General features: G+C 40.1%; 1 protein-coding gene across 2 annotated transcripts in view; it reads right to left on the bottom strand.

The window, feature by feature from the left end:
- Positions 1–15,951, bottom strand: part of BMP2K (BMP2 inducible kinase) — a 130,883-nt gene extending 114,932 nt beyond the window's left edge. The window contains exon 1 of one of the 2 annotated variants that reach the window (XM_036069394.2): positions 15,566–15,951. In XM_036069394.2, coding sequence (XP_035925287.1) covers positions 15,566–15,737 — 172 coding nt within the window. In that variant the 5' untranslated portion in view covers positions 15,738–15,951. The remainder of the gene's footprint in view (positions 1–15,565) is intronic. The other variant, XM_036069393.2, reaches the window with a different exon arrangement.
- Between the last annotated feature and the right edge of the window lie 2,014 nt (positions 15,952–17,965).

Below are 17,965 nucleotides of genomic sequence, written 5' to 3'. Positions count from 1 at the left end.
GAGAAACTGGAATCTTTGTGCATTGCTGGTGGGAATTTTTAAAAATGCAGCTACTATGGAAAATAGAATGCAGTTCCTCAAAAAATTAAACACAGAAGTATCACATAAGCCAGCAATTCCACTTCTGGATATATACCAAAAAGAACTGAAAGCAGGGACTTGAAAAGACACTTGTGCGCTCATGTTCATAGCAACATTATTCACAATAGTCGAAAGGTAGAAACAACCTAAATGTGCCCACTGATGGATGAATAAACAATATGTGATATATACATACAATGGAATATTATTCAGACTTAATGGGAAATTCTGATACATGCTACAACATGGATGAACCTTATTTCTAAGGGAAATAAGCCAGACACAAAAGGCCAAATATTGTGTGATTCCACTTATGAGACGTACTTAGAATACTCAAATTCATAGAGACAGAAGGTAAAATCGTGTTTACGACAGGACGGGGAAAAAGGGATATGGGGAGCTAGTGGCTACCAGGTACTGAGTTTCAATTAGAGAAAACAAGAAAGTTCTGGAGATCAATAGTGGTGATGGTCACATGACAATGTGATGTACTTACTGCCACTTAACTGTAAACTTAAAAATGATTAAAATGGTAAATTTTGTTATATATACTTTACCACAATCCAAAAAAAAAGATGTACTCAAGGGGCCAAGATTGATAGAATTTTTACAGCTTTATCAAGGATGTTCTTAAGGGAAACCGGCTTTAAAAAAAAAAAAAACAACAGGGGCGCCTGGGTGGCTCAAGTCGTTAAGCATCTGCCTCTGGCTCAGGTCATATCCCAGAGTCCTGGGATCGAGCCCCACATCAGGGTCCCTGCTCTGTGGGAAGCCTGCTTCTCCCTCTCCCACTCCCCCTGCTTGTGTTCCCTCTCTCGCTGTGTCTCTCTCTGTCAAATAAATAAATGAAATCTCTAAAAAAAAATAAACAAAAAACTGAGTGGAAATGATGCAAAGAATACAGTGACTACTAATACAGTTTGGTGCAAAACTGTCTTGATTTGTGGTTTTGAACCATCAACACAAATGCCAATACAGTGTAAAAGGCAATTATGTCTTAGTAGTATCATGAAAATAATTTCGACCTGAAAGGTCTCCTCAAAGGGCCCTGGGGATCCTTTCTCCTGGGGCCCACAAACCATATTTTGAGAACCATTACTGAAGCCCATTCTTTTAGAAAAGCCAATTAATGGCAGAAAGAAAAAAAAAGAGAGAGACACAAAAGATCACTTAGTTCTATTTTTGTTTTTATTTTACCTTTTAAGATGAGAGAAACAGGCTTCCATGCTGAGCAGAAATGAGATATAGTAAGAATTAAAGAACAGAAAACAGAAGAAAAATCAGATAATTGATACAGAAAGAAACAGAGCAGATTACATAAATCAGGGGCACAGCCTCTAAAGTTGGAAATAAAGGAGAAACAGCTATCAGAGGTAGAATGGGGTCGGGAGTATACTTTGACATAAAAAAGCTCTAAGTCCTGAGGACATACTGCGTAGCATGGCAACTATAATTAATACTGTATTCTATATTTGAAAGTTGCTAAAAGAGTAGATCTTAGAAGTTCTCATCACAAGAAAAAAAAAATTGTAACTACGTTAAAAATGAATGATGGATGGGGCACCTAGGTGGCTCAGTCGTTAAGCGTCTGCCTTCGGCTCAGGTCATGATCCTGGGGTCCTGGGATCGAGCCCCGCATCGGGCTCCCTGCTCGGCAGGAAGCCTGCTTCTCCCTCTCCCCCTCCCCCTGCTTGTGTTCCCTTTCTCACTGTGTCTCTCTCTGTCAAATAAATAAATAAAATCTTTAAAAAAAAAAAAATGATGAATGGATGTTAACCAGATTTACTGTGATCATTTCACAATTTATACAAATATGCAATCGTTACATTGTACACCTGAAACTAATGTTTATGTCAATTATAACTCAATTTTTTTCATAAAAGCTCTCCTAGGGGCACCTGGGTGGCTCAGTTGGGTAAGCATCTGCCTTCAGCTCAGGTCATGATCTCAGGGTCCTGAGACCAGGCCCCACATCGGGCTCCGTGCTCAGTCTGCTTCTCCCTCTCCCTCCTGCCACTCCCCCTAGCTTGTGCTTGTTCTCTTTCTGTGTGTCAAATAAATAAATAAAATCTTTTTAAAAAATAAAAAAAGGGGCGCCTGGGTGGCTCAGTCGTTAAGCATCTGCCTTTGGCTCAGGTCATAATCCCAGGGTTCTGGGATCGAGCCCCACATCGGGCTCCTTGCTCAGCGGGAAGCCTGCTTCTCCCTCTCCCACTCCCCCTTCTTGTGTTCCTGCTTTCGCTGTGTCTCTGTCAAATAAATAAATAAAATCTTTCCAAAAAATAATACATAAATACATAAAAAAGCTCTCCTACTAAGAAAAAATACAGACATTAGATATATGCTTCTTGATGATGATGGGAATAATTCCAGCGTTTCATGAAAAAGATTAAGAAATTTTATTTTAATATTTTTAAATCATATACCAAATACTATTCTAACTTTTCACCTGTATGTGTATAAAAATATGCCACATGTATCACAGAAACAATGTCATGTCATTTTTAGGAAAATTGTTTTATGATGCCATAGGCACTTATTTATAAACACTCAGAAGTTCAGTATTCCAGGTTAAGTCAAATGCATTTGTGCCATGATCTAATAAAATAAAAATGTGATGAAATCTTGTTCCTTTTTATTTTAAACACATGTAGCACGAATCTGTTAAATGAAATGCAAAAACGGATTCAACATTACAGCACTAAGCCTTAAAGTTTCATAACCTTGAACTAAGAACTGAAGGAAGGAGGGGATAAGAATTCAGCTATTCTCTTCTTTTCACCTTCCTTGTTTTTTATAGGAGGTCCTAAATATTGCTATGGTACATTCAACTGAAGAAGCTAGAGTAATGTGATTTTATGCTACTTACTTTACAGTTCGCAAATACATTATTTCATTTACGATCAAACCTTTCATTTACGATTGAACATTTCTACACTGAGACAATAGTCTAATTTGGGGGAAGCTGCAATTTTATTTGGGGGAAAGCTGCAATTTTAAACTTTGTAAAATTAATCCTGACATCATAAACAACTGCAGCACATGGTTCAATGGCCTTAGGAAAAAGCCAAGGGGGAAAGCTTTAACTCAAAAGTGGTTGGAAATACCTCCTTCCACCTCAGACTCTGCAGGCACCCATGAATACTCCAGCTGCCTCCAGAATATTAGAAGACCCCTAGTCCCGTGAGCCTGCTCGAAGTCCCCACTCCAATCAAAAGCCAATGCCTCTACGTGCACAGGAGCCAATTAAGGAGGCCACAGGTAGTGGAAAGAGTGCTAGGTTAAAGTCACGAGACCTCGGGGCGCCTGGGTGGCTCAGTTGGTTAAGCGACTGCCTTCGGCTCAGGTCATGATCCTGGAGACCCTGGATCGAGTCCCGCATCAGGCTCCCTGCTCGGCAGGGAGTCTGCTTCTCCCTCTGACCCTCCCCCCTCTCATGTACTCACTCTCTCTCATTCTCTCTCTCTCAAATAAATAAAAAAAATAAATAAATAAATAAAGTCACGAGACCTAAATTCCTTCCTCCCCAACCAACACTAACAGTGTGACTTTGGGATGCACTAGCATTTTAAAAAGAAAGACTGCCAGTCCAACAATACCAATTAGAATAATATTTAAGAACATTTTCTGAAGGAAGCTAAAAAGGCCTTACCCTCAATTTAGATTCTTGTACACCACCCACCACCCCCTTCCCTATATTTAGTTTTCCAAAAAGCAAAAATCAATGAACTGACCCCACAATATCCATAATGGCCCATCATAACTTTTTAAAATGCATGTAGCCTTTACTAAGAAAGACAGCTACTACTCTAAGGTGAGAACAAATGTGAACCTTCGATCAGTAAATGGGAGTTTCTCATACTAGAAATTTATGGCAATTAGTTACATCCAACTTTGAACACCATGGATTCATACAGCACCTTGCAAACTCACTTCCAATATTCCTTAGAGACAGAGTACAATCAGCAAAGTGACATACACAAACACATACTTTTTTAAAAATCCACGGATTTGCAACATTTCTTAAGTTGCCACTTCAGTGAGCTGAAAAACGTAAAATCCCTAACAGCTAGCTTCAGTATGTTTTAAAAATATATATCAATTTGGATTGAGATCCTTTGAATTTCTCCTTTGGATTATACAAACAATATTTTGCTAAAAGATAAAAAATTAACAGATTTAACAACCCAGTTAACTATTCACTAGGATTTGAACTAGACTAGTTGGTAAGAAAGTAAAACAAAAAAACTCTTCAGATCTACATTATTGCTTACAACACCAGTTAACTATCTTATAAACTTCTGTTATTGATCACAGAAGAGACCATTAAAGGCCTATGCACAGAGAGCATATACACATCTTAATTCTGGAAAAATAACTCAAAGCACATGTCCTACTGATCATGAGTCAGTGCCATCATTTTTTTATATACAAAGAATAGACCATTAACATTCAGTAGGAGAGATTCTGTTATGCAGGCCAGAGAATGAAAAAGTGGGTCATGGCCAGTGATGCATAATCTCACTCCCTAGTAAGAGTCCTGACAACATTCATTAAGTAAAATATTTTACTGTATTATGTGTAAGTCATTTTAATACTAATATCTTAACGATTCCAGAATGAATAGTAAAATTTGGACTAACCACACACAGTCTCATTCAAAAGAGAATACTTAAATATGTAAAAAGCTCCAGCCATCCCTAACAATGACCCAGCCACAAAAAATTAAGGAAAATAAGTAAACACAGCAATTAGGCAGGGGGAGTGGTGTGTTGGAAACCTCTCTTCCAGAAAACCAAAGAAGGAATAGAAGAATGTTGAGGGTGATGATGATTAGTTATTAACAAAACTGCATAAAGACCTGGTTTGCTACCTCTGATCTGTTATGCCAGGCTTACAAATTCCCTAATCTAAAAGAAAAGTGAAGGTCTCTCTACTGAGAAAATCACCTCCAATATTAGACACACTAGTTAGAGGGTCCCCAAGGTAATAATCAAGTATTTTCTTCCCCAGAGCATTACGGATATAAGATCCCCTTCTTCCTAATCTCTCATTCTCTTAGATACCAGTTGTCCCATTAAGCCTTGGTAACTATCAACCACTCGAGACAAAGCCATAGCCAGTTGAGCATTTCCAATATTGTTACTTTAAGACTAGGTATTCAGAGCACATACTTTAGGCCTGTCTGCCCTCTCTGTCCCATAGTAGTGGCTTTCTTTAAAGATGACATGGGTCAAGGGAACTCAGGCTAGGGCATTGTTGAGTCACACCTAGTAAGAAGAGCAATGCAGTACAAAACAAAGATGTACTATTTGTGTAATCACTACAGAAATGAAACATGCCAGGAATCCAGAAATAAATCTGGTAGTATATTTTTCATTCATCTAGATAATGCTGTACCTACATTATCATCAAATATCTCTATCTACTTATTTCAGTTTCTGTAAAAGGACATAACATGAAAAATGGGGCCAACCTACTCAACCAAACAGTTGGATATGTCAAATATGGTTGTTATCCAATTGTTTTATAGTAAATGTTTACAGGCCTTCTGGCTGCTTTTCAATTCAAAAATTTAATCTCTTACAAATGTACTGAATACCTATCATGAGTACAGCACTGTAAAAGATAAGAGATAAGATGAATACAAGCCAAATCTTAAGGGAAATTTTAATCTTGCAGTAGAGGAAACTTTTTATTACACATATTCTTAGAATAGAACAAAGCTGGTAAAATAAGGGCAATATGAGCAACAGTTACTACACAGAGCCTCAGAGGAAGGCATAATTACACTCATTTGGTTGCAAATAGGGTTTCATAGAAAAATAAAGATTGCAAGAAAGTAACTGTATTTTAAATGTATCCCACAAGATACATTTAAACAGAGTGGGGAGGCAGGTGTCTGCATTCTAGGCAATGTAACAACATAAGCTGAAAAACAGGAATGAAAAAGCGAGAGCAAAGTACAGGAAATGTGAAGTACATGTGCAGTAAAACACACGTAGGGTTAGAGTGAGAGAGGGATTAAGACCTGTGGGGAGTTGGGGTCACACTGCAGAGGGCCTTGAATCCCAGAGTAGTGAGTATGCACTTCACTTAGTTAGGCAAATGATCAGAAGTCCATTTCAGGAAGAAAAACTGGAAGGAATACAAGAGTGGATTTGGTGAGTAAAGACCCTAAAAGGGGAAGAAGAGTCTACATGAGAATGTAATTCTGTAAGAGGTATTAAGGACCCAAACTAGAGCTGACAGCACTGGAAACAAAAAGTAGCTGACTCTTCACACATTATCATGGGTAAACTTTCTATCCACAAACTAAGAGAAAGTACTGTCATAACCCTTCCTTAAACATTCTTTCCAAATAAAAACTTGAAAAACACGAAAATTTCTTTACTTCCAGATACCCTCCAAAATATGAGTCACTTGGAGAACACAAACCATTAAAATGACAAAAAAATCCATTAAAGTGGCATATCCTTTGAAACTAAATAGTACTCTGAAATGCCACAGGATTTTATTTGAGCACCCATCCCCTTATCTTAAAGGGTACTAAATAAGGCAACTTCCTAGAAAAGACTTTTTCACAATGATTAAGAAATAATTTTATACACGAGATAAAAAAAATAAATTGTTAATCTATACTGAAGTTTGTCAAAGAACTCAAATGCATGATTATCAAACACAATCCTTTCATTATGGTCTCAATCCTAAAACTGTTCATCTTTAGCCCTCCTTTCCCATGCTCCTCTCTTATCAGAGAAGCAGTAAGAATCCATTACATAAACAGAATCAGAGCATGCTAAAATGGAAAAAGATGTTACACATTCATCTTTATCCACTTCATTTTTTTCTTGAGGAAAGTGAAATCAAAATGTCACAATGCAAGTTAGTAGCATAACAGAATATCAGCTGGCCCAGCTCCAAGTTTTGCCTTTTTTTTTTAATAGTTGCCACCAAGAAGGCACCATTTCGAAGATTTAATGAAATGTTAAAATAGGCAAATTAGTAGCAACAACTGTTTCATATTTTAAAATAATATTCACTGCAAAATGCCTCTCTAAAGGCTACATCCCAAACTATGCCCTTAAACTTTACTGGAATTCTACAAGACGAGGACAAACCAACAATTCCAAAAATAAAGTGTCTGTGTAAAAGCCCAACAACCACTCTCCTGCAGAGAGACGTGAAACGGTTAGCAGAAATGTGCTGACTGATCTCATTTGTAAAGATGATACACTCAGACAAGAGAATCTCCAAATTAACTAAGTGCCCAACTATTTAAAACAGTTCAGTCATTAACCACTCAACTTCCCAACTCAGGTCCCTAAAAATAGGAGGCTTGTGGGTAGACGAATGGTTCACCAGATGGATGCAGGATAAAATCAAGGAATAAACAGTCTCAACTCCTTATGATGAAACCTTTCTGTAGCTTTGAAATCACCACTCAGGACTCCTAATTTCAGAATTCCAAGTCAAGCCTTTAATCATTTTGATAGCCACCAAATAGGTTTCTAATAAATGTTTATGTTCTACTTCAAGTTTTGACCAAAAAAAATGTTGGGGGAGGGGGTTGAGAGAAGGAGTGAAAGAGAACCAAGATAATGTAGAAGATTAGTAAAGAACATTAAAGGTCCAGAATCAATGTAAGGACAAACAATAATTCCACCTTCTAGTATGCTCCGTAATATAAACAACATCAGGGACCTTTTCTATTTTTCCCTCCTACAGACCCCATAATGGAAAGATGCTAACAAGTATTAATTTATTTCTATTAATTTTAAAATAATCAAAGACAATCTTTCCAAACTGCTCAGCATGAGAAAGTCAGTATTAACCAAACAAAGCTGACTATAGCTAAAAGCAAAGAAATTTGATGTTAGTGCAATTTAGCACTTTTTTTGGAGATAAATGCATAATTTCCACTATACTTTTTTTCAAAATATTGAAAATTGGGAATTGCTTTAGTGCCCTTGAATAAAACTGCCACCTCTACAGAAAACATAACAGCAGACAATCAAAATTACAACCAAAGAACTATCCCTACAATGATAACATATCACAAAAGCGAAGCATATGTTAGTAAGAGTCTATGTAATGTTCTTTGCTACAAATTACTTCCATTTCATTGTCAAAGTATATGCTGCTTATCAAGGTAAAAATTCTATATAACTGATTGAAACTTAAAAATTATATATGGCTAAATGCCATATAATAATTATCTAATTAAAATGATTCAAATTTGTTACAAACATAAATGTGATAATTAACTCAGGATAAATGTAATACCTACTCTACAAGCAAATTACTATAATTCCTAAAGCAGATTTCACTGAAAGCTGATAACCAAATCTGAACCTAAAATTGGCCCATATTTATTGAAAGACTTGGCATGCACTATTAGGTACTGTCATACATTATCTTCTTAATATCACACATTACCTATTAATCTTCATAATAAATATTAACTCCATCTTATAAAAAAGGAAACAATGTTTCCTGAGAGTTTAATTCACCACAACAACAAAAACTGCTGGACAGAAACTAAAGATACGGAGATAAATAAGACCCTGCCCTCAAAAAGCTCACTGTCAAAATCAACTGTACAGTATAAAGCAATTTCATAATTGCATGTAACAATACTTTTCTTCTTTAAATTCAGCCACCTTTGCAAAATAAAGAAAAATACGTCAACAGAGAAAGATAACTATAAGAGGACATCTAGGTTATTCTTTCTTTGCTTTCAAGGAAGCTAACTGAAATGACACTTAGGCTTAAACAAACTGTCTTCAAAAGTTTGTATTCACCTGTATGAATTGTAGAATCACTATACCATACACCTGAAATTAATATAACACTATACGTTAACTATGTTAGAATTAAAATTAAAAAAAATCCCACGTTAAAAAAAAAAGAGGTACATCTTATGCTACCATGATGCTGATTCCTCCTGTTTCTAGTTTTTTGTTTTGTTTTGTTTTTAAGATTTTATTTATTTATTTGAGAGGGAGAGAGAGAGCCCACCCAGGGGGAGGGGCAGAGGGAGAGGGAGACTCAGGCTCCCCGCTAAGCAGAGAGCCTGATGAGGGGCTCGATCCCAGGACCTCAGGATTATGACCTGAGCCTAAGGCAGACAGACACTTAACCGACTGAGACACCCAAGTGCCCGTGTTTCTAGTTTTTGACTGATGAATAAACATGCATGTGTAGGTCTAAAAAATTTTTAAAAAGTCTGTCTTCACCGAAGTAGAAAATTCAGGGTCCCCTGACCTAAGTAGAAGACCTCTGATGGGACAAGAACTAAAGAGCCCTCCCTTGGTGCTTTTCAATTTGCAAACTGAAGAACTCCATCTGTGTTCATTAAAAAAAGAAAAAAAAAAAGTCAAAAATCGTTTCCTTTGAAAAGAATTTGAATGTCCATGATATGACAAGGCAATTTGTGTGATTCAAAAAGCAATTAATAGAGAGTACGTCTAGCCTCAAGAATTTTACTATCTGCTAAGGGAAATGAGACAGGAACAATAACCACCTTAGTATTTCCACGTGCTTACATAATTGTGTCTCAAGACAAAAGATTAAATGTGATAAGGGGGAAAAAGCAAATAAATAGCTACAAATGTCCACAGGAAGATGGGAGTGATCATAACTAGCAGTTAGGCGACGAGGATTACACAGGCAAAGGTGGTGATAAGTAAATACAGCATTCAGTCACAAAACAACAGGGAATGGTGCACACTGTGGCTGGAGCAGAGTATTATCAGGAAATAACCAGGACTAAGATTTAAAAAGTAGGTTAAGAACTAAGCATGGGGGGGAGGGGAGAGCAGGGGGAGGGCGCCTGGCTGGCTCAGTCCATGGAGCATGTGACTCGATCTCCAGGTTGTGAGTTTGAGCCCCAAGTTGCGTGTAGAGATTGCTTAAAAATAAAATCTGGAAAAAAAAAAAAAAAAAGAACTAAGCATGAATAATTGTGAGTGTGTGGCCAAAAAATGTGATCAAGATAACTTCTCAGGCAACACAATTCACTCCCTCCTCTTCAAAGCATCATATTCTCCTGGTATTCTTCATACCTCTCTGGTAGCTCCTTTTTACTCTAAATCAGTGGTTCTCAAGGTATGGTTTCTGGACCAGCAGCATCAGCATCAGTGAGCAAGTTGTTAGAAATGAAAATTATGGGCATTACCCAGACATACGGAATCAAACTTTGGGCGTCAGGCTCAGCAATCTGCGGCTTACCAAGCCCTCCAAATGATTCTGATGAACACTAATGTTTAAGACCAATGTTCTACCACAGTCCTTCAGTGAGAGCCTTCTCATTCTATACTCTCTCCCTACATTATCCTCTCCCAGGGTTTTCAGTAACAGCCAAATGTTCACTTATCAAAAATACCTATCTCTAAGCCCAGACACCTTTGCTGAGTACCAGACCACATACTCAGCTTCCCACTTGACTCTTATTTCCTCCCAGATGCCTCAACTAAACATGTCTCGAACTCCTGGATATCCTCCTAACTCTTCCCCCCACCCCCAAAAAATCTGTTCCTTCTCTACTCTCCCCCATCTCAGCAAACGGTACCTCCAACCCAAGAGCTGCATAAGCAAGTCATTCTTCACAGTTCCTACAATACCCTCCCCCCTCAATCCAATCCATCACCAGGTCTTCCCATTTAAGCATTATAACATTCGCTTCCATTCCCACTGCTACCATTTTAACTAATCATCTAATCTGTATACCTCTCAACCAGTATCTATATAGCAATCACCATGATCTTGTAAAAATACAAATCAGAGCATATAACTGCCCTAATCCTTCAGTAGCTTCCCATTGCATTTTCAGATAAAATCTAAAATCCTAAAGTCCTGGATCCTGGTCACCTTTCCAACATCATCTTGGGTCCTTCCTCCAAATGATTCAATCATTATAGTCCCCAGCTCTGGGCATATTTCAGTTCCTGAAACTCTTCCTCACATAGACTTCTCTCTTCATGACATACTCCACACCACCCCACCTTCACACCTCTGCCTTTACCTAATTTTTCTCATACTTCAGATTTCTGGTAAAATATCAAAAAGGTCTTCCTTGCTCCTTCAATATAAACTGAATTGGTTATTCTCTCATTAAACCCTGTGCTGTCTTCTCATGACAGTTATCAAAATTATCTACATTAACTTGATTTTTGTTTAACATTTATCTTCTATTTAAGACTGTAACTTCCATAAGGACAAAGAAATATTTGTTTTGTTCTCCACTGTATAAATAGTACCTACTACAGAGCCTGGCACACAAAAGGCGTTTAATAGTTATGGAGTAGTAACAGTTGTCAATATTTTTGTTAAATCCTCCCCTTCTGCTTTCTCTGTCCTCTCTCAGAAACTTTAACTTACAAGTTACTGGGTAGCCACAGATAATTTCTGCAAATGAAATATCATGCTTAAATCCATCATTTTCAGATTGATTTATGTGGCAAAATCAAATGTATTTTACTACCTTCCTGTAAAATTAACAGTGAGAAGTGGTTAACACTTAGCCTAAATTAACTTACCCTAATCTAAGTAGTTAACTCTGAGAGAGCTACTGAGCTCCTTCTACAGAGCTCTGTAGTAAATTCCTGGCCTCTCAATTACCTGTACTGACAGTACCAACAACCCCCATGTCCATGACAGAAAGTCTTATCCTTACCCATGCAATTATATTCAAAATACCATTCCTATCCAGCCCCCAGAACCTCATAACTAGATTACCTCAACAAATTATGGATAGTGTCCCAATCTCCTGGTTCCGCATTTATTTAAGCACTTTGTACCAAACACATTTAGAACAACATTGAGAACCAAACACATTGAGAACCAACTTCTTCCCATTATCAATCAATATTAAATCCTCTAACCAGCACTGAAGGCTTATGGAGGCATGTGACCAAAAAGCCAGTCCTATGTTTTATTGGAAACTTTAAAGAGTACACTGAATTATATATGCTTGACAATTTGACACCTTTCAAGCTAAAATTTACATACGGCTTTATCTGATTTCTATAGGCCCAAATTGGATTTGGTTAGCGTGCACTCCTGAAACTAAACTGTTTTTGAAAAAAAAACACGAAAATGCTCCACGATGATATTAGTCCTCTAAACTTTGAGCAGGAATTAAAAAGGTGCAAGGTGTAACAAGCATTTTCAAACATACAAATATTTAACTAGAGACTATGATACAAAGTGTATATTTCAGCAAAGAAACTACTCCAACAGTTTAAACATACAACATTTAAGTATATCTCTGAGAATTTGTTTCTTTCTTTAATTATGTAATATATAAATATTATGTATTTATATATATACATGTGACCTCATAATATTTATACTCAAATATTATGCATGTATATGTATACATACATATATACATACATACATAGTTGATTGTCATTATTTGGGGATTCCATATTTGTAAATCATGTAGTCACTAAAATTAATCTGTATTCCCAAAATCAATACAATGGCATTTTCATGATCATTACACACATGAGCATAGTGCTGAAAATTTTGAGAAGGCCAGCTGGAGTCAACAAGATACGATTCTGCCTTGTTTATAAACAAGGGCCCTTTTTGAAGTCTGTTTAGTGCCATGTTTTTCTCATTTTTGTGCTTTTTACTGATTTCATTGTTTAAAATGGCCCCAAGCATAGTGCCAAAGTGTCATCTAGTATTCCTAAGCTCAAGAAGGCTGTGATGTCCCTTACAGGGAAATTAATGTGTTTTAGATAAGCTTTATTTAGATATGAGTTACAGCGCTGTTAGCCATAAGTTCAGTTTTAATGAATCAACAATATATATTAAATAAGATCTTTAAACAGAAACTCACATAAAACAAGATATATATTGACTGGTTGACAAAAATGTTGTGACCAGGGGCTTGCAGGACCTTACGCCTGTATTTCTCAAGGGCAATGGTTCAGTACTTACTAACTCACTGTTCAGTGACTTTACAAAACATAACTACTCTGAACAATAAGAATGAAATATGTAAATATAAATACACTTAGAAAGAGAAGGAGAAAGAATATGAGACAGAATGTGAGAAAGAGGGAAGAATAGCAGATTTATTGAAGACTCAAAGACACTGCAGAAGTCATTCTGAACAAGACGCCTATGTTGCAGTAGTATGGCAAGAACACCGCAGGGCACGGCACCTACAGTCTTGGCCCTGTTTAAACAACAAGGACCCAAAGCAAAAAAAAAAAAAAAAAAAAGTAAAACCTACCTAGTTTGTTTTTTGGTCTTTGTTTCTACCCCTTGTCCCACTAAATGGTATACCTCTGCCCAATTCAGGTACTCTAAACTCTAATGCCTTTCTACACCACTTGCCCTAATCTTATAATTCAGCAAATGTATCTGTCAATTACTGAATGATCATTCTTGAGTGTGAACCAGACTTTGTGCTTAAACATCTTGTCTAAATTGTCTAAATTATTTGGAAAAGAGAGAGGATATTAAGCATTTGAAGTAAGAAGAAACTGTCAGGATCAAAAAGTAAACTGCGTATAGGTAATTTCAGTTGTGTGTGTGAAGAGAAAAGAAATACAAAAGGGAAGAAAGTCTCCCCTACCCTCCAGAGAGGATGAAATAAAAGTCTAGTCCAAGAGCTGGAGTGTTGGGTGAGGAAGTCCCACCTTCCAAAACAGTTTCTTCAGCTCCTGCTTCATCCTAGCACTTAGTTATGGATTTTCCCAAGAAAAATGACAAAATTTAGAGCAAAAGCTAGTAAAACACTCTAACAGTGACATTAGTCCTTAATTTCTTTTTAATTTTTGGTGGTTGAATGAGCACTCCACCTTTGAAATTCTTCATTTTTATTTTCATTTTCCCAAATTACTTAATTTTTCTTGAAAATGACTTGCTTATGGTAATGATAGGATATGCTCAGAGCAGTGATAGAAGTCACAAATCCAAAGTGTAGTTTGATGAAACGTCAATGTTTTCTTTCTACTAAATAAAAAACCCATCTGGGATTTTGTGCAATGAAGTGAGTGTAATACTACTCAAGCCACACTTCAATTAGTTACTACAATCCAAAGAAATAAGTACAGCGTGTGAGTTAACAGCCATGTCTTCTTAAAACCCACAACTCAATCTAAACCAACATTTGAAAATCATGTATAACAAAGAGCTAGGAAATTTTACATCTGTCTATCAAAACCAATCACCATATATTCATTCTTTTGAGAAGCTAAGGATCCTTCTCCCACCTCTCCAAGGTTTGGCTAGGCTCATTACTAGGGGCAATGGCTTGTATAACAAGGACACCCATCCCTGAATAATTCAAGATTTCTTTCTCTTTAAATACTTTATAGACAAAAACGTTCAGATTTTTCTTTTGCACTAATGTGCTATTGTTTATGGCATTTCAAAAAACATAAGTGGAATCTCTCAGTCGACTGTGTCCAAACCACATCGATGTCTGACTTTCAGAGAACCAAAACTACTCTCTTCAGTTTCTTTTCTCTTAACCTTGGAACTTAAAAGGGCCATTTATCAACAAATTATTTCTTATGAATTTTTAAAAGTATTTTTTGTAATATTCTGCAATTAAAAGCTCAAAGATCAAATGAAGCATGCAATAAATGAGAGAAAGTATTTTCTACAAGCCAGTTACACAAAAAATACAAAACTAAAGTGCAGGATCTTGTTTTTTAAATGGAGTAAGCTTTCTTGTAAGCAGACTTGCAACTGCTGACATAGCCTGGTAAAGATAATGAAGGACTGAACGCAAAACTTGCCAAGTGAAAGTTAACCTGTTTTCTTAGCCCCTTTTAAAGTACCAAAGAGACATACTGAAAGGGTATGAATAGCACCTTGTCTGATGAAGATTCTAAAAAACAAAGATAAATGGACTTCAAGTTTACCTGCTCCTCCTCCAAAGCAACCTACTAACTGAATTTGGGGCAAAGTATCACCTCCAACACATGCACAAGCGCACGCATAGAAATAAACTGTTTTTCAACTGATGACTGAGTAGGAGCAAACCCAGCTCGCCTTGGGGGACTGCAGGGTCCCGTACCCTGCAGCGCGGGTGGAGACGCAGATGTAGAGGCCAAAGCACTACAGCCGCCTGAGCCACAGCTGGCAGAGCAGAGCCTCGATCCTGCACGATCTGCCCCTCTAATGAGTCACACTGGTCCAATCATGACACCACATCACTCGCTAGGACGTTTTCTACTTACTTCCCCGCGTCAAGGAGGTCTGAAAAGGACTTAAACTCGGTAATGAGAGAACTGTGCACCGGTCAGAGCTGCCAGCCGCGAGAAAAGCCGGCTTAAGAGCGAAAAGCCCGAGCTACTCTTTAAGAGCCCCCGCTGGCACAGCAAAGGAGGCAGAAGCGGGAAGGAGAGTAAGCCGAGAGGGCGAGGAAAGAAGCGGGCGAGGACCCGGAGAGCCACCGCCACTCCCCAGCCCTCCCTCACCTGCCTGCCCGAGTCTCCCCAGGCGCCCGTACCTTCGGCCAGCGACTCCTCCAGGGTGACCTGGTAGCGGCCGACCGCAAACACCCGGACCCCCACGGACGAGCTGCCGGAGCTGGAACCGGCCCCGGCCCCGCCGGCCGCGCCACCCGCCGCTCCGCCGCCGCCGCCGCCCTCGGACTTGGGCATTCGAGAGAACTTCTTCATGGTCCCGCCGGCGCGCTGGGGGGCGCGGGGCTCGCTCAAGGGCGAGCGAGCGAGCGAGTCCTCGGCCCGGGGCGCGGCCGATCGTCCGCGAGGGGTCGCCGCCCCTCGCCCGTCCGAGCGTCCGTGCGCGCTGCGGCCCGCCGAGCCTCACATCCCGCGCGCCCCGAGCGCACTGCCCCGGCCCCGCCGCCCGCTCCGCGGCTCCGCTGCAGCTGCCCGGCTCCCGCAGAGGGCGGTGGAGAGGGCGGGGACGGGGCGGGGCGCGAGGGGGCGGGGCCGAGTGCGGGAGCGACGCCACCGCCTCCGCGAGTGCCCCGGACGCCCTACCCGCCTCACTAAGCGTCGGGAGCGCGAGCCGGGGAGGGGGGAGCGCCAGGGAGAGAGATGGGGAAGGGGGCGGGGCGGCCGGCCCCTCCGGGGAGTGGGCTGGACCTCTCCGGCCTCACACCCCCAAGACCGCAACCCACGGCACCGCCGCCGCCGGAGCTGGACCTACGCGGCTCGCCACTCGCGGCCGTTGGCGGTGCGGCGCCGCTGCCAACCGCTCTCTGAGGCCCGGCGCCCCGCGCAGGCGCGTTATCCGCGCCGCCGGAAGTGACGGTTCCGGCTCTTGTCACGTGGAGAGGGAAGGGGGGCGGGGAGGTGATTGTGGGGGGTTAGGGACTAGGGCGAGGTCCGGGGTCCCGGGTGTGGGATCCCGGCTGAGAGCGTTCAGGTCAGGCCTCTGGGGCCCCGGCCTCGAGGTGGGAGGTGGCCGGGGGACCGGTTCCCGCGCTGGCCATGCGGCAGGGTCTGTCATCTCGGCTAGGAGTTGGTGTGTCACTCTGGATGCTTAAAAATGCCGCCAACAACTTTACCCCCGCTAAGGAACTTCTCGCTGCATTTCTAAGCCAATTTTCCAGACCTCCCCTGAGAATCTTCTTCCGCTCGCCCACCCTGAGCGTGGGAGGTGGGAGCAGCACGGAACTAGAGCGGATTCCAGTAACCCAACTTCTAAAGCCACCGTGTCGCACTCTGTAACAGGCGCTTGTGCTGGGAAGCGTTTTTGCGGTTTATAAATTGCTTAGGAGTACTTTTTAAAATCTCGTGTGCTGTGCAACAGCCGTGTGAGATAGTCGAAACAGGTATTATGTGCATTTGCAGACCACTCATCGCCTTTGGCCAAGAGAACTTAATGGACTCGCCCGAGGTCGCACAGCGGGCCAGTGGTAGAGCTGGGACTACAAGGTCCATCCTTTGATACTTAGTTTCGTACTTTAGGCCCTTCTGAAAAAGGGGGTTGAAAAACGGCAGATTTCATAGTGTTTAGAAGCAAAAGCAGCCGTTGAATTTTCCCCATCGCTCCTTTAACAAAGAGATTAGCCCACCTTAAAAAAAAAAAAAAAAGGCTCGTTGCATCCATTTCATAAACTGCAGGAATCTCAATGCGTGCCAGGATGAGGCAGGCATAATGAGCATGGGTGTAAGACGTTGAGGGGTGTAAGAGAATGAGAACTTAGAGAGCATCTGTAAGGAGAGCACCCGATTCTCAGCTTCAGCCTGCTTTCCACCACCACAACCCCAGCCTTCTGAATATAGGCCCACTGTGGCCAGGGGTTCCAATTTCTTAAGAGAAACCAGATATTTGGAATTTTTTTCTAATATGGCATTTCCTAATTTTTTTCAATGTAGACCAAATAAGTTGTGCCTGTAAGACTCCAGTATACACCTTCTATGAAAGGAGATGAACGTGGTTCTATCCCTACCCCTATTGCTTTGTCCAACTTGCTAATGGGATACAGGCAGATGTGCTTAGGCAAAAGACTTTGAGCTTAATAGTCTTACATTTTTCCTCCCCTCTGCTATTTGAAGAGAAGCTATTTCTACCAATGCCAAAACAGTACTCTGGATTTAGGCATTTTTCCTGCATAACCCACTAAGCTAAAATTCTTCATCCAGAGACCTGACCTTTAAAGTACATTCCAGCTCAATGGAAGTCAGATTATATGTCAGATGATTGATGTGGTGTGACAATTGGGGATTTCCATTTAGAAATAAGCTAACCATTTTCCTTACTGTGGAGATTCACTGCGGAGTCTCATTCCTACAACATTTGAATTATATTTCTCAAGCAGACTAATGGAGAAATTTAGTCATTTCATACAATTCAAAACTGGTATCAGCCTAACATACAGTTTGGGCCTAATGCAACTACACCTAATCTAAATACAAGAATAAATAAAGTCTCC

This window comes from Halichoerus grypus, chromosome 3, assembly GCF_964656455.1.
Source record: "Halichoerus grypus chromosome 3, mHalGry1.hap1.1, whole genome shotgun sequence".
In the NCBI taxonomy this organism is placed as follows: domain Eukaryota; kingdom Metazoa; phylum Chordata; class Mammalia; order Carnivora; family Phocidae; genus Halichoerus; species Halichoerus grypus.
This window is presented reverse-complemented; position numbering and strand designations above follow the sequence as displayed.